This window comes from Manacus candei, unplaced genomic scaffold (genome assembly GCF_025592945.1).
Source record: "Manacus candei isolate 608988 ecotype Guabito, Panama unplaced genomic scaffold, ASM2559294v1 h1tg000019l, whole genome shotgun sequence".
NCBI lineage: Eukaryota > Metazoa > Chordata > Aves > Passeriformes > Pipridae > Manacus > Manacus candei.
In genome coordinates this window covers 2,523,791-2,550,240 of record NW_026138067.1, presented here as the reverse complement: position 1 = coordinate 2,550,240, position 26,450 = coordinate 2,523,791, and the positions used below count along the sequence as shown (strand labels likewise).

The 26,450-nt window shown below is 40.5% G+C and overlaps 1 protein-coding gene, 1 long non-coding RNA gene and 1 other non-coding gene across 5 annotated transcripts in view; 2 read left to right on the top strand and 1 right to left on the bottom strand.

Annotated features, from left to right (window-relative positions):
- LOC127470137 (uncharacterized) overlaps positions 1–17,672 on the bottom strand; it is a 64,915-nt gene extending 47,243 nt beyond the window's left edge. Inside the window, exons 1-2 of the long non-coding RNA XR_007904178.1 lie at positions 17,110–17,672; positions 3,252–3,324 (exon numbers count right to left, since the gene is read on the bottom strand). This is a non-coding gene — a long non-coding RNA (uncharacterized LOC127470137). The remainder of the gene's footprint in view (positions 1–3,251; positions 3,325–17,109) is intronic.
- On the top strand, positions 14,057–23,787 carry CFAP418 (cilia and flagella associated protein 418). Of its 3 annotated transcripts, none has more exons than XM_051785318.1 (6): positions 14,057–14,208; positions 16,450–16,549; positions 18,943–19,013; positions 19,523–19,588; positions 20,383–20,478; positions 22,427–23,787. In XM_051785318.1, the coding sequence occupies exons 1-6, from the start codon at positions 14,114–14,116 to the stop codon at positions 22,584–22,586; spliced, it is 588 nt and encodes a 195-aa protein (XP_051641278.1). In that variant the 5' UTR covers positions 14,057–14,113; the 3' UTR covers positions 22,587–23,787. The 3 variants fall into 3 exon arrangements, with proteins under 3 accessions (XP_051641278.1, XP_051641277.1, XP_051641279.1); XM_051785317.1 differs by lacking the exon at positions 14,057–14,208 and adding an exon at positions 14,498–14,634; XM_051785319.1 differs by lacking the exons at positions 14,057–14,208; positions 16,450–16,549 and adding an exon at positions 17,913–18,121.
- On the top strand, positions 14,251–14,332 carry TRNAS-AGA (transfer RNA serine (anticodon AGA)). Its single transcript has one exon. It is a non-coding gene; the product is annotated as a tRNA-Ser (tRNA).
- Positions 23,788–26,450: the final 2,663 nt, after the last annotated feature.

The following is a 26,450-nucleotide window of genomic DNA, read 5'->3' as shown; positions in this document are numbered from 1 at the left end:
CATCATCAAAATGCAGACACTTACAGGATGGAGAAGAGACTCTAATCAGAGTATGGATGCTCCTTTGCTCTGGTGAAAAGGCTACATTTTAGTCAGGACATGAAGGTAAATCCTCCCCTAGTATGTAAAGCACCATGGGATCTTTAATGTCTAGGCTGAGCAGACATGACCTCAGTTTTCTAAGGTTTCCTTAATTCCTCAACTCCCACCTGTGAAAGGTCACAGAGCAGTTACAGTGTAATTGAATTTGTGCTTTGCTTTGGATTTTTGGGAGGACTGTTTTGGGTTTCAGCATGTTTTAGGTTTTTTTTTTTCATGTGACCAACCTGTCTCCTCCCCAAATTTTTCTGGTCCTCAGAACCATTAAGGCAGTTTCTGTGAGTGTCTTGGATGTAGGGTCAGGGAGGAATGGTAATCTGGAATCTGAAACCAGAGAGAACACATCATACTATGAACCTGTGCTCATGGACGTCCTTTTCAGCCTTCAAAGGCCGAAAGCAGTGTGGAAGTTGCAGAAGTACAATAAGTAAGCATGGATAATTTGGACAGTATAAAGAGGAACTGGAGAAGTCAATGCTCAAGTTAGTCACAAAAATCAAGTGAAAATAAAGATATAAATCTCTCTTTAACAAAAAAACTTTCTCCACTAACTACGGTCCTTCAAGTATCCTGCTATGCATGAAACCCTGTGTGTTAAACTCACCACCCAGCACTGAAGGAAACTCAGGAGCCCCTGAAATACCAAGAAAGTGAAAGAGAACTGGGGAGAAATTTATAAAATAAATCCTCAAAGATTCTTGTTTAGTGGAGACCCTTCTTCTTCTTATGAGGGCTCCCATTCACAAGAGGTACCTCTCTCAAGAGTGACTTCTGCCAGCTGTTACAAGTGAGCAACTGCCTTCCTGTAGGTGTGATTAGTAACCTCCCTAAGCACATGGGACTTTTTGCAATGTCCGCAGACTGCTCCACAGAAGATGTCTAAGATTTGCAAAGGTGTATGATATGTATATGACTACAAATTAATAAACCTTGCTTTTCAAAGGACTGCAATTTTCGGGACAAACCAATGATCCCTTCCCAGTTGTATCTTGAGATCCATAAAACTGCTGCACGTGAAAGAACTGAAAAGCATTTAGTCCTGCTTAGCAGAGAATGCACAGTAATTCATTGACTTGGACTTGGATGCAAGCTACATTGACTTCAATGCCCTGCAAGTCTTCCATCAGAAATTAACAAACTGGTGATGAACACTCCTTCCAAACACACATTCTTACTTTTTTGTGTGTGAGAGCATTCTTCTTTGTGGTCTCCCAGGGAACCGGAGAGAGGATTTACATTATCCAGTCTCAGATAGTCCTCCTTCCCCACAAGGATATTATCCACTTGACTCACTAGTTAAGGTCAACATAACCTTGAAGAAGTTATCACAGTAAAGCCACATATATTTGTCTACAGCAGGAGGAATAGCCCAGAACATTGCAAAAGCAGGGGTTTGCTTTGAGGAAGCTCACAGACCTGAATCAGGTGAGATCTCACAATGTGTCAGAGCCAATTTATACCCAGAGCTGATCTGTGTCCACTGACACAGAGGGCTACCAAGAGAAAATAAGGTGGAAGTCATTGCATAATGGTAGAAGGGAGGGAACGTCCATAGTAGTTCACTCTCCCAGTTTAAAAAGTCAAAATAAGCTTGCCAAAAGATGTTTTATCTTTTGCACTCTGTCTTATGTTGACTTTTCTCCGAATACCTCCTCCCCCGAGTTCCACTGGTTACATCCTCTTCTTATTGCTCTAAAGTCATAAAATTATGAAAATACCTTCGTTTCACCTATTGACCACTCTTAGATCTCCTAGTCCATAGCTCCTTTAATGAAGTCCTCAGGCAGCATTTCCCTGTATCCTTATCTGAGTTTGGTAATAAAGCATCTCTTAAGCTGACATCCTTTTACAATATATGAACTAGAGCTGGGTAAGCTTTTCATGGCAAATGTTTTATTTAGTGGATTAAGCCTTTTGTTCTCTTTCTGAATTATTATGGAGAAACTTCGACTTTAATTCATCTGGTTGTTATTCACAATTGTTCAAATAACTGTGTCAGTGAACATATTTCAGCTGTTTAGATTGTTCTCAAATTATTCACTTCAGTTCTTTCTTTTGCTATTTGTTATGTGCTATTTACTATTCAAGGGCTGTATTTGGTTTTACCTACCCCACATGGTGACAATATTAACTGATCCTTACATCACTGGAAAGTTTATGGAGAGGAGCAAAATCAAAGAGATTGCATATTGCCCTCTTTTCCTACTGTGGTCTGTTCACAATACATATTTCTTGCAAAATTTTATACAAATATATAATAAGTATCTGTGAGGAGGCCTATTTTCCATTAACAGCCTTTCAGTAAAAGTAATCAGGTATCTCCATATTAATGGAAATCATTAAAAGGTCTGAGAATACCATCTAACTGAACTGACAGCTTCAGTCAAATACCCAGGATTCCACCTAGAAGTAACAAGGCAATGGAATACCAGACTTCATTTGTTCTGTACCTCGCTAAGCTCCTTCTTTTGTTGAAATGAGCATTTCTAAATATTTTTGTACAATATTCACCTGACTTCAATGTGATCTAAGTAGCATACATATGTTCAGATTATCCAGTTGAACTGCAGAAATACACAGTATGTTTCTGTAAGTATAAATCCACAGAGAGAATACATCTCGATAAATCTATTTAAAATTATTTTGATTTTTATTCTTCATAAAATAATACATCCAGCCTATAATAACTGATTTTGCATCTCATTTTTCCTTTAAATAGATTCCAATAAACTGCAAAATTTTTATCGAAACCTAGTTTTTAGGTGCAGCAAAATTAGAATGTACCAGTTCAGGATTCAGTTCTAGTCTGTATTATGGGCCTTATGGTTCTGAAAATACAGTTTATGCAATGATTACTTCTACACATGTAGAAACAAAAAAAAGCAACACAAATTTGTCAACAAGAAAATAGGCTAAAAGAACTACAATGGGCCAGATTCCTAGAGCTGCAGGCACTTTTTTGTAGGGAGATTTTAGCCTCTCGGTTCTCACATTTGAACACAATTTTTGGTCAACATTTTCTATGAATCAAAGCTTTTGTTTTGAACACTAATGAACTGTGATTCAATGAACCCAGTAAAATACTTCTTCAAAATCCCTTCAGATGCAGTAAATATTTGAACCTGTCTCCTCTATCAGAAGCTTTCACTTACTGTGTTATGTGATCATGTGCTTTCCTTTCAATCTGTTAAAGTTATCAGCCATGAGAGCAATTTCTTCAGATTTCTGCTGAAAAAAAAGGAAGCTTTATTTAACATTTACCGCATTTTTGCAATTTATCACTCTTTCTACCCTAGTATAGTATGAGCTCTTCAATTTGCTTAAGTAAATATTGGCAGCAAATCAAAGAAAGTACTGTAAGTCCATGGAACACAATTTTAAACTAACTATGGAAAGCATGCCAGGGATAGCCGTGATGTGAAATGTGTTAGGCACACTAATTTTCCTATGTGGTATATTCTTCCCTGACTATATGCACACAAAGGAGAAAACATAACCTATGAAATGTTATATTGACTAGTTCCTGCAATGTCTTCAGAAATACTCTATTAATTTTTTTCTGAGGATTATTACAGCACTATTTAGACAGAGCTGGCAACCTGACTAATGACATTTGTTAATCTTAGTATCACATTTCTGTAATATTTTCATTAGTGACATTTTTCTCTTAGATCTATGTTTTCTAGAGCTGTACTATGGCTTTGCATAAGACTTTCTAGTTACCAGGAACTCCAGCAGGGCACCAGAAAATAGTACTATAAAAGACAACTGGTATCCTGTCTGTGAATTTGTCTGGACCTGCATACATCCACCAAAGAATATTTCCACCAAAGGGTGGCTTGCATTATGCTAGGGACAAGCTGTGTTTAATTCAACAGCAATGTGGTCAGGACCCTATTACACTCCCTGTAGAGTTACTCTGGATTCATACCAGTGTGATTGTGATTAAGATTTAACTGTGACATCTAGCTGTAAAAATTTCTCTCCCTCCCATTTCCAGTGGCTGTAGAGTCCAGTCTTCTCAAACACTTATCTTCTTTTCCATAAAATGAATGTAAACTGCATGCAGGTACTCCAGAGCATATGAACACATTTAACACTCAAGACTTCAGTGTTGTCCTAAAGGAATTGTAACAAATAATGGAAAGCTCATGATTTAAAAAAAAAACCAAAACCAAATCAACCAACCAAACAAATAAAAACACTCTCCAAAAAACCACAAATCAAACTAAACCAAACCAAAAAAACCTTTAATAATGCATTATTCACATTTTTCATCACAACTATACTGAAAATACAGCCTTGTTGCAGGTACAGTTTTGCAAATACTGTAATTCTTTTTGTCTGGAAACCAATCACATTTCATCATAATTATTGTAAAATGTCTGATTTTATAAAACAACATTTTACATTCATAGGTAGGTAAACTTTTCTTTTGCAGTTCAGCTTTCATTGGCTAGTATCAGCTAGTCTACGGATATAGCATGGACATTCATAAAAATAAATAATAGAAGCAAATTTGAAACTACATTAATAACCTGTCTTCATAGTCATAATCAGCTTGGTGCTTGGGTGGCAGGCATAGACAACTGCTCACACATTGGTCTCCAACAAAAAGTAAATAATTTCAGGTTTTCTACTGGAGGAAACTCCCCTCTCACCTTCCTCCTTCGTTTTTGGATAAATATAACCCGTGGTAGAGTCACTGAGCACTAGTCAAGCCTCACTCCTTCCCCACTTCTTAGTGAAAGTGTTTCCCTTAACAAGATATCTGCCCACCTCAGCCACCCTTGTTCCTTCCATGTCCTTGCCTGCAAGTACAGCAGCTTCTCCTCCCTCTTCTCTGCCCCTCGTCCTTTTGCCAAAACACCAAATGAAAGATCACTGACCTTCTAGAGCTAGCTAACATGAAACACAGGCAGCAGTAGGGTGTCAGCAGCCTCCTTTCACCCCACAGCTGAAGCTCCTTTCCTTGTTCTGCAGAGCACACTTCTGCTGGTGGTCAACAGCTCCAGAGTCACTCCTGAAGCCCTTCTTTCAGGAATTAGCTACAGATCATTATGATGTTGAAAAGCTGGTGTACAGTGATCCTACCATCTGTTTTATGCAGAAGCCTACTGGATAGAGCACTTCAGCAGTTCTTTCCTCTGCCTGAAAGGTTCAAGATTCCTGCCCTAACCACAAGACACCTCTCCAGACTCTCAGATGAAAATCAAGCAAACATGGCTGCATGTCCTGCTGGGACACTCACCTGAAAAAAGTGGGACTCATGTTCCCATCTGTGCTCCAAGGCCTACAGAGATGTTTTCCTATCCATTAATTCTTCAATGTGAAAGAACAAAATCACTCTAAATATTCTAGAGATGCACTGGAGAAGTCCCTATGAGCACATCAAGGATAATTCCATTACTGTAACAACTAAAAAGCATTAAATGGTACCCATTGAGTCTTGGTTTCTTTTCTGCACTACAGAAGGAACTTAGACCATGTCTCCAAACAAGAGAGACTAAATCCTTTTCCTGAAATGGGTGGGGAAAATAGTTCTGGATTTTTTATTTTATTTTTTTTGAGCGGGGGATGGAACTGAACCTGGATTTTTCACACCTTCAGAAAGGGCATTAATCTCTAAGTTTTGGGAATAGGGGTCATAAAAGAAGATACAATCACAGCCTGTGAAAGAAAGAAGGCTCTGCTGCATTCCTTTCAGGATTTAGTGATGTTGCCCTGAGAGCTGGGCTCTAAGAACATCTAGAAGATCTTTCCCATTTGGAGACATAAATCTAACTGGAGCGTGACCCTCAGCTGCAGACATCTTGATTTGTTTATGTTATTAAGAAATGCTGACATTTAGTTAAACGAAGGTGATGAGCTATGTAATGCTCCCAGTAAGATAATTCATGTCAGTGCTCACAGGCAGCCATTGTGTAAAGACTGGGTGGGTAACTTTACCCAACAACAGGAAAATACATACTACCTCATCCTAGCTACCAGCAAGTGTTTGGGAGACCTGTCTAGTTGCCATGTTTCATAGAATTATCATTGGGATTGCTACTACAGAGACATGTATTATGTTTGCAATTCTCCTTAATCAGAAGGGAGAGATGAGATTAGTTCCATATTACTGTTTATTTTTCTTCCTGCTCCTTTTCTGAGTTATGATTTAGATGAAATTTCAGTTAATCTGTGTTCTTTTTGCCTTGTAGACTTTTTCAGACTACTTGCAAAGCCACAGAAGTCAGGAAGAAAAATGGAAGCCCATAAAAACAGATACTTTACAGAAAACAGAATCGTCATCAATAAACAACCAAACAAGAGAAAAATATTAATTCCTTTGGAACCTGAATATTCATTTAAAGAGTTTCAAAATAACGTCTTGCTCTCTCCCAGACACAAGCAATTTTCAAAATGTAAAACAGGTTTGGAAGGTGTCATTCACTTTCAGTGGCATTAGACACAGAGAGCAAGAAGCAGTGAGGTAAAAGCAGAATTGACATAGATCAAGAGCACTTAGAACTTGCTATCTAGAGAAACATCTGCTTTACTTCCGTCTCAGATTAATGAAACACCTCACTAATGTTGTGCATTTATGGAGAGCAAGAAGTTCTGTAGGCAGCATACATATTACATAGTGCACACTACTCCTGTGCATTGCTTCTGAGCATCACCACCAAAGGCTTTTAAGACTCTGCAGCCATGGAATTAGCTGAGGTATTGCCAGCCAGCTGTGTATCCTCCATGGACTTTGGAACAAGCTATAAAAGTAAAAAGAAAAACATACTTTACCAGCTCTTTGCAAAACAGAGCCAGCACTTTAAAACCAAGTGGCTCCTTTTCCGCCTGGCAATTCTTGAGGCTGGCCTTACAGGTCACCTTTCAGGATTACGTCAGGGACCAACTGGTTGGGTTCAGGCAAGCTCGGGTTGGTCTGGCAGGCTCCACAAAGTGAACAAAAGCCAGACCAAGACAAAAAATTGAGGGAGTGGGATAGGAGGAAATTAAGGAGATTGTTCCAAAGGCTTTTAAATTATGACGCCCATGTTGTTGCAATGCTATTGGAAAACTAAATTAATTGCTCCTTTCCTTAGCACCCTCCTGCTGTGGCTGTATTTCTTTTAGCTAAGGGCCTGAGTCAGTAAAGATGCATCCAATTTCCATGCTATCCAAATGCTTGTAATCACAGATTTACAGTAAACTGAGCTTTCATGATAAACAAGGCTGTTCATTAGGTGGCTCTTGGCCTTCAAAGTTTTCAAGACAAAAGAAGTAGTGGGAGGTAAAAAATTTACCCTAGAGAGAGCTGATTTCCACAAAATTCTGATCACATATTTTCTTAAAAGCAGAGGACTTTAAAGAGTTTCTGTTCAGGAACTCAAAATCTGAGATACCTTGACTTTATAGTCAATCTACAGTCCCTACTGGAAAAAAAAGCAAACTATCTTCATTAGATTTTAGTTTACAGTTAGATTACTGGAAACCAAAGGTTTTCTAGGCACTGTAAAACCACATAATAAAAGTAGAGCCCATTTTCTGTAGAAACCAGGGGCTCTATCATAATACAAATTACAAGGATGCAGCTAAATGGAAACAATTTTTTTTAGCACACCGCGGTAAAAATCATTTAAAGTTTGCACAACATTTGAGCTTCACCTGACACAGGTTACCAAAATCTCATCGGTAGCATTCTAAGCAAATGCTACTTGTTATGTATGAGATCTATCACATTTTCTTGAGTTGTTCTGTAGCCATTTAACACCCTGGGAGTGCAGCGACAGCTATGTAAGCTAGCACGTTCCCTGTATAGACCTATCTTAGAAGAAATTGAAATTGTAGAGTATGAGAAGTTGTCCATTTCATGGTGGATTCCCCCTCCTTTTGTTTGCCCTTCTCCCCTTAAACACACAACGTGTCTGTTTAAAGAGTGAGGGTTGATTTCTGGTTTGAGTTTTGTTTCTTCTTACTTTACTCATGTAATTCGCTACAGACTTCAGGACAGTAACCTCTGTAGAAATTGCTAGTGGCCCACAGAGCTAGCATAAAATAAAAAGTTACAAGTCCACATAACCTTAATTTTATGGTTATAAGCTATATTTACTGCTATACCATAAGTTTGAAAAGACTGCTAAGTGTTCAGTGTGGGAATTCAGGGAATTTCTCTTAAGTTAGTTTTATGGAGAAACGTGTTGTTAAAATGTAGGAAAGGTTACAGTCCTTTCAAGTCCTCCAGAACTGAATGCTTACTAGGCATTTTTAGGGTATTTATAAAATACCCCAACCACTCCCTCAATATCATTCATTGAAATTCAAATTCAGGACCTTTGCTCTGTTCAAGTCCCTTTGGTTTTAACACTGTAAACTAACCTGAGTGACAATGCTATCAAGAATCAAGGTGGGAGAATTTGCTTTTTAACTCCTGCCCACTTGCACTTCTTTAAGTTTGCAAGTGTTTCTCACTGCAGCACATAAATATAGTACAGCTCAGTGAGAGTACAACATCCTAAGCTGAGACTTTATCAACAGGAAAGATGGGAGTGCTCTTAGTACTTTTGTCCTGATTTCACTTGATGAGCCCAGGCAGGATACAACCAGCTGGGTGCTTAAGTTTATCCACCTGTAAAGCTGTAATGACAGTACTGACTTCCAAACACACCGAATCCCCTTCTGACCTGCCAAAGCACCAATGTGAAACAAGAGAACATACTGTTGTTCCAGACACCTGTCAGCCTCTCCTCCCCTCAATCCCTCACTGTCCTCTGCCAAGGCATGTGCCCGCTCAGTTTGCTGTGTGGTGACACAGTAAGCTAAATGCTGCCTGCAGACAGAGACCTAACAGGACGCCTGTGTTACGGAATCAGCCTGATCACATACATTAAATCCTCTGCCTCCAGAAAGTGGATTGGCACTGCTGTTATGGGACAGGACCAGCCATGATGTGGGGACAGCATCAGAAGACCTGTCTGCATGATAGGCACCCCCTGTCTGTCCCCTGAATGTGCTCCTGATGTGTAATGTGGGGGACTGCAGGGCTCGGGGCAGAGATGGCAGCAAAGACAGAAACCTGCACTGAAGGCTATGCACTGACCACAGGTACCCAGGTACCCCGTGGCTTCTTGGTTTGACACACAGCACACCCCAATCTTTTGAAAAATCCCCTCTCTTATATACACTTTTTGAAATTTTGCTTTTTATTCACATCTACTGCAAATATTGATGATGTTTCTCTCTTCTTCTTATTGCTCACATCATTTTTAATTTTGCATTTCATTTTTATAGGAAACATTTTATTATTTTTCACAGAAGTTCAAGAGGATATCAGCCTGAAACAAGCCTTTGTGATTCAGCCTACAGTGTCATTTAAAATAGGGAAATAAAATGTGATAGAGACTCTGAAGAACAAATGCTTTCTGGTATTTGTTTTCTCTTTCAGGCATCAGGGTTTTTCAGAGTGCAAGGAAAAATTCCTTTTATCTTCCAGCTACAGAGTTTTCTAGCAGCATCTTCTGATTTTAAACGACTGACAGTCTACTCTCTCAGTGGAGGTCATGAAAATAAATTTTAGAGGAGCCAAACAACGCCTTGAAGTTCAGTTTACTTTCTGCCAGATCCCTGAAAACAGTAATGTCACCCTGCAATGCCCTCTGCTGGGAGACAGGAGCAGGAAGGAGAGCTACCAGTTCCCGTCCTCCAGCAAGAAAACAGATACTTGCAATGAGACGGACTGGATTTTTACCTTCTATAAGAAATCCTGACCCTGCTGAAATCAATGGGGTTCTAGCTTTTAATTTTCACTTTGTGCTTAATCATTCCTCCTTTTGAAAACTGCACTATTATTCACTACAGTGGAAAAAAACCTGTTTATTTCAAGTCCAAACGAAAACCTTATTACTGACTTATAGACATGAAGATCTCTTTTTAGCGTCTGAGCTTCTACAGACACGTTTTATAAAGAAGCTTTCAGCTGCAAAAGATATTGTTCATCTTGCTATTCTTCTAAGTCTTTTTAACTGTAAAAGACTGTAAAATCATACATGCAAATAGCATTCATGTTACACAGGTGTGATTCTACCTAACATATATTTTCACTGAATGGGATTCTCGTATTCAGAAGAGGAAGGCAGGCAAACGCTATGCAGCAAAACAAAGGAGTTTATCTAGAACCTGATGTGTGAGAACACCAACCCCACTAGCAGCCACTTCTGTCTCCCTCTGAGATGCAGCATTTTGGGGCCTGAGGAAGAAAAATCTGAATCAGCCCTGCCAAGGAGAGGGATATTAGCATGGAGTTCACAAACAGCAGTTTTCACCCCCACATGCATACTCGCGCCATGACCCTGTGTCTTATGGGCTAGTTATTCCCAGCACACAAGTTTTCTGGAGAATCATCCTTGAAAAATATTTTCCAGCCTTGGCAAGGGTGATGGAACACTTGCTGCTTTGGTTTCAGCTCCCTCAGCTAGGATGGTTTTACATGGTGTTTGTCTCTCACCACAGCTGTGCAACAGACAGCAAGTAGGAAGGATTTTTCCACAATAGCCCCCAGTCCTCCCTGCTGGACACTTCCTCCTTCCTACTCATGTTCTGACAGCCTACATCCTTCCTGGCAGGCCAATTGTTTTATATTTACTACTAATTATTTTATATTTACTACTAATTATTTTTTCTATGTTTTAAATGGAAACATTTTTACCTTGTGCTATTTCCTCTGCCCTGATCTGCTTTATCACCGTGTGCCTCCTTCTGCCCAATTTTACAGGGACTGACACCCTCAGTGCCAGAGAATGCAGGTGCAGTAAAGCTGTGCAGCGCCTGGCAACACCATTTTTATTCTAAGTTACACATAATTATCATTGATTTGGAAGTGTGATCTCCTTGGTACACCGCCTTACAAGCTGACAGTTTTTTTCCAGAAACAACTTTCCAATGTTTGTTATGCCCTCATGGAGATGGAAATGTCACAGCTATAAGCAGCTTTGAGGACTATGCCAGGTTCATTAAAAGGCCCCCAGTCAAGTACTTTTTTGCTTTGTATACTGTCCTGAAAACCTTCTGCTTCCCTTGGTAAGCACCACAATGTCACACTCATTTGAAAATGAGCAAGTATGTCTACAAACATTCAAAAGTATGTTTACTTCTCACAGCAAAGGCTCAGATTGTCCCTCTGGACACTTACCTACTCTTCTCAGGAATATATTCCTTTGCAATAGAACTGCGTAGCCCAGACAACAGGTGGTAGGTGCTCACATGCCATAACCTTGAAATTATTAATTTGAGGAAAGGCTGGAAGTAACTGAATGTTGCTCTGGTCCTCATGCCCCTCATGGATGAGGCCAGAAAAATGAAACTGAAAATCCACCCTCTAAGCTGGCACCCTTGATGGAAGGATCGGCAGTGAAGTCCAAGACTAAATTAGCCTCCAGCTTAAACTGTCCTCTGATCTGACGCTATCTCTCAACATCACAAACTAGTGTTATATGAGGAATCTTGCACACACTGCTAGTTTTGATGCCAAGCAGTCTTTCAAGAAGTTGTCTCCTAATCTGGTATCTTTACACAGAATAATTTCATTCATAGAAATGCTTGCTAGTGATTAAAATTATGGCCAAGAATCTCCATTTGGCCTCAATTTGCTCATGTTGATGCATTGTACCACTACTAGGAAATAAGTGTGGTGTCACTCAAAATTATATTATACTGGAGTGTGACCAGGAATGGGATTAGAGCAATATCATGTGACTGGGAGCAAGGAGTTGAACTGTTCTACATTTGCTGGAGACAGCAGAAAACCTTGGTGAGAGGCAGTCACTGTGTGACATCTTCTGGGGCAAGAGATGGGAAGGCAGAAAGGACTGCAACATGCTGTTGTCCTGTCAAAAGAAGAGTGCCTCCCTGCAATCATTTCCCTTCTGGTTGGCAATGGGTAGCACTTGGAAATGAGAGCTTTGGTATTCCCTGGCTCTGCTGAGCCCTATCATTGCCTGAGCTTTGGAGAGTTCATCATTCAGAGAAGAGGGCTGAGAAAAGCTCTGGTCAACCTCAATTAAGGTTCTCTTTGGTTCCCAGAGAAAACAGAAGCAGCAAATTAACATCCTGCCCTAGGAAGTTTTTTTGTCCTCATCACTGCTGTGGCAAAATCCAGTTTTATCAGCACTGCTGAGAAAGTTTGCAGTAGCTTGAGGATGAGAGAATATGATGGCTTCCACCTAGGACAGCCTTTCAGCTTTCTGTCCTCTCCTCCTAAGGACATATTGAGATAGTACATATTAAAAAAAAAAAGATATCCTCAGAAAAAAATAGTCTCTCTGCACTTTTCCAGCCCTCAGCAATCAGTGACCTTTACATTTGCACCAATATAAGCCCCAAGCAGTCAGTGGGAGACAGGATCTGCACAAGCCAATTCAATCATTTCCTAAGAGAGGACAAAATTCAGGGCAGAACATTAACTCCTTTCTCCTGGCCACAGCTTAGCTGAAGGCCCAGTATGTCAGATTCACCTCAGTATGATTCCAGGGACTAGTCTGGAATCAATTTGACCCAGTAAGTCTCTTTGATTGCATCAGACCTTTCAGAAGTTTTGAACAACAAGGACCTAAACAGCAGGCAGCAATCTGCACAAACCCAATCTTTTCAGTTTAAGGATTTTTAAAGATCTGTGCTCTTTTTTTTCTTCTTTTCGGTTTCAAGTGCTTTCCAACTGAGCAAATGCTGCAACTAGTTCATGGGACAAGGCCTTGAGGCACCCCTGACTTTGGCATTGTTATGCCATAGACACTCCATACATTTTTGGCACCTTGCAACAGACACACTGACAGCCACAGGATTGATGGAAAGGGAAAAAAGCTGCTTTGCAGTCAAAAGAGAATGTACTCAGATTTCTAAGGCCATTTGAAAGAATGCCAGAATGATACTGGATTTCGGCATTCTTAAGCTTCTTTAAGATGATGAAGCAACTGGTCTTTTCCACATGTGATGATGTATTTCAGGACATGAGTTTCTTCAAGATTTTCCAAGCCCGTGGGCTCCTGATCCTTTTTCAAATTAAAAAGATGATAGCATACCGGGGAGAATTGTGATTAGTTTAAACTCTCCACAGCTGCAAGAGATGAATGTAAAAATTCCACCCAAAAATCCACTTCTTCTGGATTGAATTTACCTACACGACACAGAGTCCTGATCAAGGGACCACTTAAAAGAGCTGGAGCAGCATCAACACTATTTAGTTTCTTCCATCACATCAGCTCAGGGAAGGCTCACAACTGTTCAACCCAGCACATCTCCCCCAGCAGCACTGCCACGATACGGGCTGGGGTATTAACAGACCTGAGATATGTGGGGAGGAAAATGGAACGATGAAATACAAGCTTAAGTACAAGGGAATTCAGAGAGGGCTCACAACTCATTACTTGAAATACCAGAGGAATTGTGAAACACCTTGTAACCGAGAGGCTTTGCTTGGAGCTCTCAAGGACTGCAGACCCCACTTCATCACAGGCTGACAAATTTTGAGCCATCTTTGCAATGGGGGGGTGCGATCACTGAGCATTCTGTCTCAGCTGACCTGAGGAGATGGCAATGTTCTGTTTAGCTTCACAGGACCTCTCTCTCTAAACCACTTCCTTGGGTTTCAAATTAAATATAATAATATACAACATTCACTGACATCATGGGCCGTGTGCCCACCTCGGGAGATTTGACCTCCGGTGTGTCTCTGACCAGGGAAGAGGCCAGAGCTCGCCTTGAAGACCAGTGACTGACACCTATGCATTTATTAACACAGTGCTAGGCGAGAACCAGCTATATGGGACTTTCCTCAAAAATGCCTGCCCCGACTTCCCAGGGAGTTATGGGGGTTCTCAGCGGGGCAACGTACCTGGTTTTAAGGGGTCTGGGGCCGCTCTCTCCACAAGTATTTCTAATCTACGGAGGAGGGGGGGGGAACCAGGCTTCTCCCGCGGGACTTGGCAAAGCGTAACCGCTGCGTTGTGCTGTGAACAGACCAACACGCAGCGCAGTGAACTGTATGACAGATGCGTTAGGCATAAACTCCATTCTATGCCTTTCACCGCGCGCCCGTGCAGAGACGTGCCCTAAATACCAACCCATGGGCCTCCTCAGGCGAGTATTCATGGGAGGGTGGGGAAGCTCCTTTCAGCATGCGTAGTCGTGGCCGAGTGGTTAAGGCGATGGACTAGAAATCCATTGGGGTCTCCCCGCGCAGGTTCGAATCCTGCCGACTACGGCCGGAGTCGAGTGGCTTGCCTTTTTCTTTTCTTCTCCCATTGTTCACTGCCAAATCGTGGGAGTGACCGGGCGGGAGCCCCGCCACGGCCGAGCTCCACAGCAGCCCCACAGCCGCACCCGCACCGTCCGGGCGCGGAGGCCCCGCCCTTGCCGGCTCGGGGCGGTGCGGGGACGCCTTGGCAACCGCGGGGGCGGCAAGATGGCGGACGACTTGGACCGGCTGCTGGATGAGGTGGAGAGGCGGCTGTCCCGCCGGCACGGCGGCGGCGAGGAGAAGCTTGCGGCGGCCAAGGAGGACAGGTCAGCCGCCCCGCCGCGGTCCCACCGCCCTCACGCACCTCCCGGCCGAGCGAGGGGCCGCCTGGGTGGCGCGCAGCCAGTCTCCGCCCCGCCCCGTCCGGCCAGACCCCTCAGGAACCCAGAACACGCGGGGTCAGGAGCCGAAACGTTGGCCGGCGGTCAGCGAGTGTCCCCTGTAGCCGTTGCTTTTTAATCATCTAAGGCGTGCGCCAGCGAGTTGAGTTACTTCAGACAGTCTTTGTCTCTTTGAAGCACCACAACATCGGATTAAATATGGCGTTAAAAGCTGCACTAATTTGCTTCTAAGTCAGGGTTGGGGATTACTTGGCTCTATAACTCACCTCATGTTACATATCAAATATCTATAAATCTCGCAATTTAGCACAGGAAGAGCTTTAGTAATAGTATTATCAAAAATTTTATTCTCTTGATACTTCAGTCATTTCACAGAATCTCAAAATATTCTGAGTTGGAAGGGGCCCACAAGGATCACCAGAGCCCGACTCCTGGCGCTGTGCAGGACACCCCAGGAATTACACCATGTGCCTTAGAGCGTTGTTCAAGAATTCTTGAGCTCTGGCAGGATTGGTGCTGTGACTGCCTCCCTTGGGAGCCAGTTCCAGTTCCCAACCACCCTCTGGGTGAAGAACCTTTTCCTAATATCCAACCTAAACCTCCCCTGACACAGCTTCAGACCATTCCCTCATGTCTCTGTCTTCTGTTGATATTTATTAACTGTATCTGCTACAATAAGCACTTAACTTAGACTCTACACTTTCAGGTGTCTGCCTCAAATTCCACAATTTTCAATGTGATGTTACAAATACCATCAGGTTTGGTCCTGACAAGGTCATTGCTGACAGTACTGCCAAGCATTCAGTCTGCCACACTCCTGCCACTGCCTGCCCTCAGGCTTCCATCCAGGCCCTCACAGCTGTCTTTTCTTGCCCTCAGGTTTCTATCCGGGCCCTCACAGGCATCTTTACCCACCCTTGGGTTTCCATCCTGACACTCAGGTTTACATCCCCACCCTCACAGACATCTCAGACTCCCTTTGGAAGGTCTGTGGACCAGAGGGGCTTGCCCAGATTTCTCCACAGGTGGGCTGCTGAGCACTTGCCCAACAGACATTTCAGAGACCCAGGCCAGGATCTTGAAGAGCCCAATGAATAATGCAAGTGCAGAAAGTCCACTGCATTTGGCCACATTACTGGACTTCCCTGTTATTTGCATAATGATTAGATGAGCACTCAATTTTAGTCAATCTAATTACAAACTTTTAAAAAATTGGACAGTTTTCTTCTTTCTCAGGACTAATTTTTTCTTGATTTGTTGATGCAGGCCTCTCTTTCTTTGACAAAGAGCTAGAAAACAGCAGACTTGAGTGTCACTTGAGTGAAAGCAAAGTGCAGGTGACCTTTCTAAATGCATCCAGTTTGGCAGGAATTCCAGTTGTGTAGCATGAGGAGACAACTCCCTTTGACATTTTCATGTTACTGCTGCTGAAGGTTAACGTGAAAAATCAGGGCTGTCCAATATATTGCCCAGTAAGTGCAGCATAGTTTTACCATAGGGTTGAAAGTGGTTGGAAGTAAAAGAAGAAGCAAAAATAAAACCTATGATGGGACAATTCAACACGGACTGAAAGGTGTCACTCTGCAGTTTACATCTGTTCAGTCATGACTTGGATGGCCTACCTTAGATGCTACAAAAATATTACAGGAAAAAGGCTGTAACTGTTTTTAACTTGTAATTCTTAGAACTGCTGTAGTTCATTTTGCTGCAAAAATTAAGGTTGATTTGTTTGTTTCTCAGATCAGCTAAATTGGTAATGAGTGCTGGCAGCAGCAAAGAAGATCTAGATGACATTATTGATGAAATCTGTAAGGACAGCAGCTTTACCAAAACACCTCTGGTGAGTAGAGTTTGGAGACATGCAGAATGGATCAGGTACAACAACAGAAAGGAAAGGAAAGCACCATAAGCTAAAATTTTTAAGCAAAAAATTAACTAAAACAAACTGTAGAATAAATTTGGAAAATAAAGCAGAAAGGAAAATGCAACAATCCTTTAGTGAGGAACAGGAGGGATATAAAGAGATATTCTTACCTAGGCAGTAACAGGCAATTAAAGGAAATGCTAGTTCAAGATAGAGCATAATGTCAAATATCACAGAATCACAGAAGGTTTGCAGTTGGAAGAGGGACCTGTGGAGAACATCTGGTCCAACCACCTGCTTAAGCAGAGCTGCTTAGAGCCACTTGCCCAGGTCTGTGTCCAAATGGCTTTCGAATATCTCCAAGGATAGAGACTGCAGCCTCTCTAAGTAACCTGTTTCCAGTGTTTGACCACCCTCACAAGAAGTTTTTTCATGTGTTTAACTGTAAATTCTTGTACTTCAATTTGCGCCCATTGCCTCTCCTGTCAGTCAGCCCCACTGAGAAGAGTTTGGCTACGTCTTCCTTATTTTTATACCTCGATAAGGTTCTCTTGACCATTATCTTCTCCAGGCTAAATAATTCGAGCTCTCTTATCCTCTACCTATATGTCAGATAGTCTAGATCCTTAATCACCTCCATGGTCCTTTCCTGGGCCCACTCCATTATGTTCGCGTCTCCTTTGTTCTCGACATAGTGCTCCATACATGTTTATGAGGTCGTATCTGGAGTACTGTGTCCAGTTCTGGTCTCTCAAATACAAGAGAAAGATGGAGCTACTGGAGAACCTCCAGCAAAGGCCCATGGAGTATCTCTCACATGAGGAGAGGCTGAGAAAGCTGGGACTGTTCAGTCTGGAGAAGAGAGGGCTCCAGGGCAATCTTATCAGTGTGTGTAAATACCTGATAGGTGTAGTAAAGAAGGGGACAGACTCTTCTCTGTAGTGCCCAGTGACAGGACAACAGGCAATGGGCACACACTGAAACACATGAAATTCCACCTGTGCACAAGAAAACACTTTTTTTACTGCTAGTGTGGTCAAACATGGGGGGACAATCTTCACAGAGAGGTTATGGAGTCTCAGTCTGTGGAGATCTTCAAAACGCAGCTGGACACAGTCCTTGGCAAGCTGCTGAAGCTGACCCTCCTTGGAGCAGAGGAAGGTCCCTTCCAGCTGAAATGATTCTGTGATTTTGTCTCACCAGTGCTGAGTAGAGAGGAAGGATCATCTCCCTGGATGTATTAGCAACATCCCTCCTAATGTAGCCCAGGGTGCTGTTGGCCTTCTGTGCTGCAAGGGCACACTGCTGGCTCACGGTCGACCTGTTATCAACTGAATCTCCCACAGCCTTCTCTGCAAAGCTGCTTTCTGGCTGCTCGGCCCTCACTGTGTTCTGGTGCATAAGGGTTATTCCTCCCCAGGGGCAGGAGTTTGCAGTTCCCCTTAGATGAACTTGAAGAGATTCCTCTCAGCCCATTTCTGCAGTCATTTGAGGTCCGTCTTAATGGCAGCACAGTCATCTGACACAGCAAGGACTGCTCCCCATTTTGTATCCTTTGCAAATGACTTGTCTTCTTTCACAGCAGGAGATGGAGATGAAGCCACAAATTTACATTGTTAAGATACTCAGAATGATAGAAGACATAGAAAACAGATATTCATTTCAGTATCAGCAGTATTTATACTTCATAACCCCTTGTGCAGATTCTCATATTTTCATTAGGGCTATTGTTTTTGGTTTGTTTTTACTTGATTTTTTACAGAGTGGCTAAATCTGAGCCAACAAAAACCACTTGTATACCACAATACATATATCTGAGGGAGAGAGAATTATGTCAGTAAATTTGTATAATTTTATCATTTTATATCCCTAGAATTCCCATTTTGGATCTAGAATTCTAATATTCTGCAATTCAAATAAACTGTTTTGTGTGCAGCAAATAAGAAACTTTTCGAAGACACTTTATCTTTTTGAATAATATAAGTTCTTGATGTGTTTTAATGAAACAAAAGCTGAAAAACACTGACGGAGAGGGCTCCTAAATTAAAACTGTTTTTAAAAGCAAAATTATTAAAAGGAGGACATGAAATACTAAGTCTTGATTGTAAAGTCAAAGTGATCATGTGGCGTTGAATTCCTTCAGGCAGAGCTGAAAATTCAGTACAGGAAGAGAAGCCTTGTTCTCACTTATCTGTTACTTCAGCATCTTTTGTCTCAAAGGGCCTTACAAGTCTGACCAAGAAAATTCCCAAATCCTTAATCTTCTTCTTCTATGGCTGAGATTTTCTGGCTCCTGCTTATTAAATAAAACAGAATATTGTTACCTTGTTCTAGTGCCACATTTTATTCTTTGATTCCTTTTTAAACAGAAATTGAAGTCTAACTTCACAAGTCTCACACCTGAAAGAAATAGTGCTGTTATACAGGCACGTGGGAAAAAGTAAGTGAAAAATGTTTTAGCTTGTTGGACATAGCTTGATTATAACTTCTTGTCAGTTTAATAATATTGCTGCTGTTTAATCTGTGTTGACATTAACTAAGAAAGACATTGAGTACAGAAACATTCTTTTTAAAGAAAAACAAAGATAAAGAGATAATTTTGAAGCATTGCTCATGTGTTTTCATGTGATCAAAATTATTTATCATAAATTTATTAATTATTTAAGTTTTTTAACAACTTCTCCCTTTGCCTTATGGACATACACATTTATCAAATGCTGCAATATATAGACCCATATATATTTGGTATAGTGATTTGGCAGAGTTTTTCTTTGAACACCTTGGTAATGGAAATTTTAAAATTCTGTAGTTTGCAAGCATTGGGATTCTTTGCCTGTATTTAATAAATATTATTGTATAAATACCATGCTTTTAAGCTAGGAGAAGCATTGTACTACCTTCTCTAACCTGTTTTGCCATAAGTTAGTATTTTTTAATCAATCCATGTAGATGCTGTCCAGTGTACCTGGGTGGAAGCGCTTCACCATCTGGCATAGGAACAAATATTTCAAAAAGGTAGGAAACCTGAAAAAAAAAAAGTGCTACTTCCTTTATCGTTGTTTTTATTCATGGCTGTGTTTCTATGGTCGTACAGAGTTCTGCATTTGAACTGGACAGCATGGCCTTATAGTCATCTAAAGAAGGGGCTGCCTGTAACTGCAGTTAAAGTCAGCTGGTCCCTTCCAGTCCTCTGTTGTCGATCACTAGATCTTTTGTTTGTTTGAAGTGTTGAAAAATGTGTGCAAATGAGATACGAAACTCCCAAAATCAGTAACAAGTAGTTAAGGAAGTTGCTGCTGCATTGTTATTTTTCCCTGCCTCTCTTCATCTTTCTGGTGATGCCAAGTATGTGACTTAAATCAGTGGGCTGGTTTAAATCATCCCAGAGCCTGAACTGAAAATAGCCAGAGTGCTTTGCAACTGCAGCTGAATTTAGTAGGAGAAGATTTATCCACAACATCCTATAGAACATTATTGCATTTCCTTGTGGGATTTTTTGTAGTAAGTAATTATGTACTTGATGCATATTTGGATGCTGGTGCTCTACCAGTGAGGAAGACCAAAGAATATATCAAGAGAATATGAGTTTATTTTTTGTGTTCAGTGAGGTTAGGAACCTGTAAAATTAATACCTGATCGTACAGTTAAATCACATACCACAGTGAACGTGCCAGAGATGTACAAACATTAAGATCAGGTAATGTTGCTTCTAGTATTTCTCACTGAGCGCTGCACTTTAAAACAATTATGATCTTGGTACTTCTCTGATTGTAATAACCTCTTGGACCTTTTTGTTCTTTTCTGACCAGAACATGTGATCAACTACGTTGTACTGCTTGTGACTTCCGTGTATCACTTTTCAATGACTACATCTGGGATCAGTCCTGTGATTATCTTTTTTTCAGGTATGTCTGAGATGGGTTTGGTAGTATTGTGTTACTGTGCTTTGGGGCATAATAAGAACAGGAAGGATGAAAAGTCCTGAGCCCTGCTGTGTTACCTAAAAAGGAACATGTGTGTGACCTGTTTGAGATCAGGTGGAAAAGTCTGTGGGGAGAGGGAAGCAATAATCTGTTTTTATCCATTTCCATTTCTTCTTCCATCACTCCCTCTCTGCTTTTAAAAAGAATTTAAGTTTCATGGACAAAGGCAACTTTATTGCTGAAATAAGCAGATAATCCATGGTGATGGGTTGCCCTCTGCTATGCCATTGCAGGGTGCCTACAAAATAAATGTAGACTGTTCAGCATGTGCTTCTCACTACACCTTCAGTCATACAGACTGTGATTGTTTCAAGTCATATTTTCTTTTTTCCAGTATCAAGTATTATGCTGTTATGTTTGGTGAAAATCAAATAGCTTTATTTCTCAACAGATTTCTTTCTTGAAGCAAGGTTTGATTAAATGGAGGGGTGGTATTTTTGTTTTCTTCTGACATTGTGATGTCTTTGATTTTAATTCTTTAAATATTTTTGAAGACTTAAAATTAAGGAGTTCTTATTTTCAGTTTGTCTAAAACTACATCCAATGCCAACACTTTGTGAAGGGTAGTGTAGTTGGCATGCTCCTAATACAGACATAAAATTTGGATTCCTATTTATTTTAGTACACTCTCTGCATGTGCCTATTAACTGATGGAACAGGTGAGTGAGTTCAGAGTATGTGCTTGGACAGCAAGGGGTATGACAGATGGAGTAGAACAATAATGGAGATATCAGCTCCTTTTCCATTATTTTCCCAGTATTATATCTTTGGTTATTCCTGTATTTTCCACCCAGTCTCAAAATTTGTATTTCTCTTTGAATGCCCGTATTTTTCCCATTACTTAAGCAGCATTAAAAAGATAGTGCTGCACTAATCTCCTAAGATGAGTTTGGTAGCAGGAAAGGATAAACAAAAGTACGATTCTTTTATTTTCCCAAAGTCTAAATTATTCTGCTTCTCTGATCTTAAAATTATTAAATCAAACAAAAACAACAAAAAAAGGAGGCGTTAATGTCAAATACATGTAACATCATCTGTAATCTTTAGCAAGATCTGTAGCTATTTTTTTTGACAAACATGAATTTTAGGAAGCAAACTTTAAGATTAAATATTTACCTTCCATCAATAATTGTCTGGGTTCTTTTTCTAAAAATTCTTCCCTTTTCCAACTTGTTTTGGGTTTTCTTTATTTAGCTGGGCTATTTCACGTTGGTTTTGAGCAATTCAGTGTCCAGTAATTGAGGAGGAGGTCTTGAGGGTAGAGATAGCTAAAATGTTACATTTTGACTTGTTTTTTTGGAAACAACTTGTTTTTGTCATAGCCATGCTGATTTTTCATTTGTTGTTGTTGATGCTTGCACTGGAATTACTTGTGGTTTCATGTACATTCTTCCCTCTTATGACCATTTCATTTCAGTCACTTTAACAATCATCCCGAGTAACAGTTCCTGATGAAAAGTTTATAGTTGTTCCCATTCTCCATAGTGATTTTTACAGTAAGTTTGATAAAATAAATAAATTTTTGGATAATTTCCTCACATGAGAATTAATTCTACCTGGTCTTCTTCCCAGCTCTTTCTCTGGAGGCTGACACAAGGTCTCTAAACCCAACAGAGAACATTGCTTACAAAAACATCAATCTCTAGTTGATCTGAGAACACAGCAACTATGGACCGAGAATGATCTCGGGAAAGGATTGTGTTAAAAAGAGAATTTAAATATATCCCTAAATTTATTCATGACTGTGGTACTCAGAAGTGCCCTTAAAAGCTCTTCTGATTTGAAATAGCCTCATGAATCTTTTTTCTGAAAAAAAAAAAAAAAAAAAAAAAAAAAAGCGTGATCCTAAACTGAATTCACTTGTTTGCAGGAATAACATGCCTGAGCTCAGTAAACTAAGAGCAAAGATGATAAAGAAGAAAGGAGCACGAGCATATGCTTGTCAGTGCAGCTGGAGATCCATTGATGAATTAACTGACCTCCAGACAGAGCAGCAGCTTCGGTGGGTTTGTGGTAAACATGGAGAATGAAGTCTTCTTGTGTGTGATACCTGCTTGTGTGGACACAGGTCATAAACTCAATTTGTTTCCCAGTTTTCTGAGAACAGGTGGAAACCTGAATACTTATATCTAGAAATAGATTATAATACCCAGAATTCAACCTGAAAACCTGTTTTTTCAATTTAACTGTCTTGCAAGCAATGTGGAGAGTTGAATTATTCTTGTAATAAATTTTGAGGTGTGGTGGTTTGACATGACATGACATGAGGCTTTCTGGAAGCTAAATGAGGTTAAAAAGCTCATGCTGAGTAGTGTTAAAGGAGAAGAGGAAATAACAGACCTGGGCATGGGCAAAACACTTTGATACTGTTCCTCATATCTAGCAGAGAGCCTTATTTCCCATGTCTGCAGAATCTTGGATTCAAAATGGTGAGCTGGGACACAGCCATGACACACAAGCATATGAATTTCAACACAGAAATTAATCCCACTCTTCTGCTTTGCTCGTTGCTGGTAATGAGCAAGTGGTTGGTTGCTCTCTTAAAAAATTACTGTGGGATCAGCTCTCACCTCAAAGGTTTCAGCAACCCCCAGAACTTTACTTTCTTTTACCCACCAGTAACCAAAAACTGCAGGTGCTGAAAATTTTCTTCCAGTTCCTACTGCTTTCTTCAGAGCACTTTCCTCTGACTAAGCACTTTTACCACAATGAAATTTTCCTCAGCCTTCACTGCAAGAGGTGAACAAGTTATTATGTAATTATTAAATTCTGTGCAATTTTAAAGATATTCTGAAGAGTATTCTGTCAACATTTTCAAGGGAAAAAGGCTCAGGCTTTTAAGAGTGAGAAAATATATATCCCCACTGATGTTGGAATTTAGATTTTATTTCAGTTTCATGTAGCTTTCCCTTCAACTTCTCCTTAAAATACTTTGTATTGAGAAAGTGTAACTGTCCTGTTTCAACACACTTCCTTCCACCGGTAACATTGTCACTTGGTGAATTGTTTTGCTTACAGTCACTGTCACTATAGTTTATGAGCTCTTTCTTTTCTTTATGTATAAATAACACAGGAGGTAGACTTGAGTTTTATGCAAGGAGATAGGAAGGAAAGGACTACCAGTCCTGTCATTTACTACATTTAAAAGTGTCTCAAAATGGGAAGTCTGTCAATATTTTTGCTATGCAATATGTGTATCTATACAAATAAATTTGAGATTATTTACTTTGAGCAATTCTAGCTATACAGAGCAATTTCCTTTTCTACGAAGTTCTGCTCATGGTTCTAACTGTACATTTGTTCTGTTTCTGAGCTTTTCCAAAACAATCGCATGGTCTTTCTTATGGAGGTGATCTCTTGAATCCGTTGCCCTCTGAAAGAGCAGATCTTGACAGTGACCAGAGGCATGATGTACTCTGCATCCTGCTTCCCTTCCCCTTCCTTGAGTGCTTGTTTTAGAAGCTACAGAGGACCAGCACTGTGAGTAAGAAACAGGGAAAATCCTAATACCCATCTCAGTCATGAGACCAAGTCTTACGTGACTTGAAAAAGGAGCATGTCTCCTGTACCCTGAGCATTCCCCCAGAATAATCAGGTTTACTGATGCAAGTATAGTTACTTGTTTCTGGCCTTGGTAGAATGGTGGGATATGACATCTCTTTGACCAAGGGAAGTTGTAAACAGGTGCATAAATAGTGCATATTGTATTGGGTTTCATTACAGAATTTACCATATTTTTAGATTTGGGAATAGTTACTGTGTCATTCAATATAATTATTGTGTTGGAAAGAGGAGCAGTATTAAGATTTGATTTCCTTTCCTTTGTTTTCCTCAGTTACAAACCACTTCAAAGTCCTCAAATGAAAAGAAAGTGAGGGGAAAAAGGTAAAATTAGAGCTTTTGTTCATTTCATGAAGGTATTGTCAGATTGCACAAGGTTTTTAAGATGTAGCCTGGACCCTAAGTGATATTTCCATGTCAGTTATCTGAGATAACAGGGATTATGTAGAGAATTCTGTTTCAGAATATGGAAAGAATTCTGTTTAAGAATGCCATTCAGCTGTTGTCAAACGGAAGTACCAGAGCACAGTTTTGCTAAGTATAAATGTGACCATTGTTTTCCTCCAGTTTTTTGCTTTGGAATTAAAAATAACATTTCCATTTCTGAAATGGACAAGGTGAAAATTTGAGGCTTTTATTTTGCTTGGGTGATATGCATGAAAATTTTCTAGTCTGCAGCATTAGTCTGCAGCAGATCCCTCCATCTCAACAAAACAGAAGCCATGAAGGATGACAAAATGATAATCCATACAAAAGCATTCACATGGAAATGTAGTCAGTGGTTTAATCTCATACCAACTTTTCTAAATCTGTGTTCCTGCAGTATTTCTGGATAGGAATGCCGTTCAGATATACATAGTACATTTTATAGCTTTTCTTCATCAAATTTTAATGTGCTGTTCTGACTACATTTCACTTGTCTTACCTGCAAAACATGGAGGGTGTCCAAGCCAGATGCTAAATATAGCTCAGAAGAGTCATTATTGAGGGTCTTGACCTGCCATTTTATTTAACTTACAGAAGCATAATAGCATTACATATTGCAAGCTCTGCACTGTATTGTGTTGAATAAAGATTTTTTTTTTCTCAAACACCTATTTCAGTTTTGTACTGAAGGTATTCTGCAAATGCTGCCACTTGCTGAAAGACTACCACTTCTCTTGTTTCCTGACATGTGAGTCTTTGGGTCATGTAACCAGCACATGTGGTAGTCACACAATAGGAGAGGGACTATGTTGGGAACTGTGTAGGCAAATTTTTCTTCCTGCCAGGCTCTTTTTGCACAAGACCTGACCAGTTTTGTCTGTTGTGTGACACCCGATAAGCACAGACAGGTGGGAGGCGGAGTAAGGAACATCAGGTGCTGCTCATTTATGAGGGCCGCATCCAATGCCTGGGGTTTGACATCTGTGCTTTGAGAGAACTACTTTTCAAATGTCAGCACTTAATAAAATGAAAAGTTGGAACAAATCTGAATTGTGTTTTGTGTAAATGTTACTGTGTTGTTCTTATCCAAGAGAAGCCTTATCAAAATTATGTAGGACCATATTTTCTGTCAGAAGGGTTATGATATGCCCTTAGTACAAAAACATTGTCCAGCTCATAAGAAACAGTAAAGTCCTGTTGTGTGTGTTTTCTCACATCAGTGGGGATGCAGCAAATAGCAGAGAATTGAATAAGCTTTAACATTCTTTACCAGATAACTGGCCGTAATATCCTCATTATCTGGAGATAATGAGGAGAGTACATTAAATTATAGAGAGGTCATAAAGATGGATGCATTTGCCACATTTCTCAGATGTTTACCTAGGATAAAAGGTGGAGCCAGCTGCTGTCGAAGGTGGCATATCTTGCAGAGTGGGGTGCTGGTACCTTGGTGTGTCAGTCAGAGTGGGTTATCACTAGCATCATACTGCTCACAGGAAAGAGGGAGATCAGTCAAGGAATGACAGCATTTGCTGTGCCCTGGATCTTGCTGTAGAAAACTGTTCTTAGTACCTGGGAGGAGTTGCTCTGCGTATGGGAGTTGGAACTTGTTTCTCCACCATCAAGAAATGCATGTATACGTGTTTGCCTGGCAGTTATTAGTGACAGACATAAATATTTCCTGTACCTCATCCTGAATTTGGACTCAAGGCATTGGTGCTATTCAGGCAATAATTACTTCCCTGACTTAATGGGCAGTGTGGACTGCATGAGCACACACAGAAAGCACCCACTGCTTCAGGAGTATGCCTGACTTATTTACAGCTTGCATTGTCACAGTGCACAAGTAGAAGGTAGCACTTATGAATGTTTCATTCACACTGGCAACTTTTTTCTGTTGAGTGAGA

What these genes read in the sequence shown, in the direction of transcription:
- CFAP418 (XM_051785317.1), top strand. Translation starts at nt 14,534, where the DNA reads ATGGCGGACGACTTGGACCGGCTGCTGGATGAGGTGGAGAGGCGGCTG. An exon ending in GCTTTACCAAAACACCTCTG is followed by an intron (nt 16,550 to 18,942) that starts GTGAGTAGAGTT and finishes CTTTTTAAACAG; the next exon opens with AAATTGAAGTCTAACTTCAC. An exon ending in GGAACAAATATTTCAAAAAG is followed by an intron (nt 19,589 to 20,382) that starts GTAGGAAACCTG and finishes TTTTCTGACCAG; the next exon opens with AACATGTGATCAACTACGTT.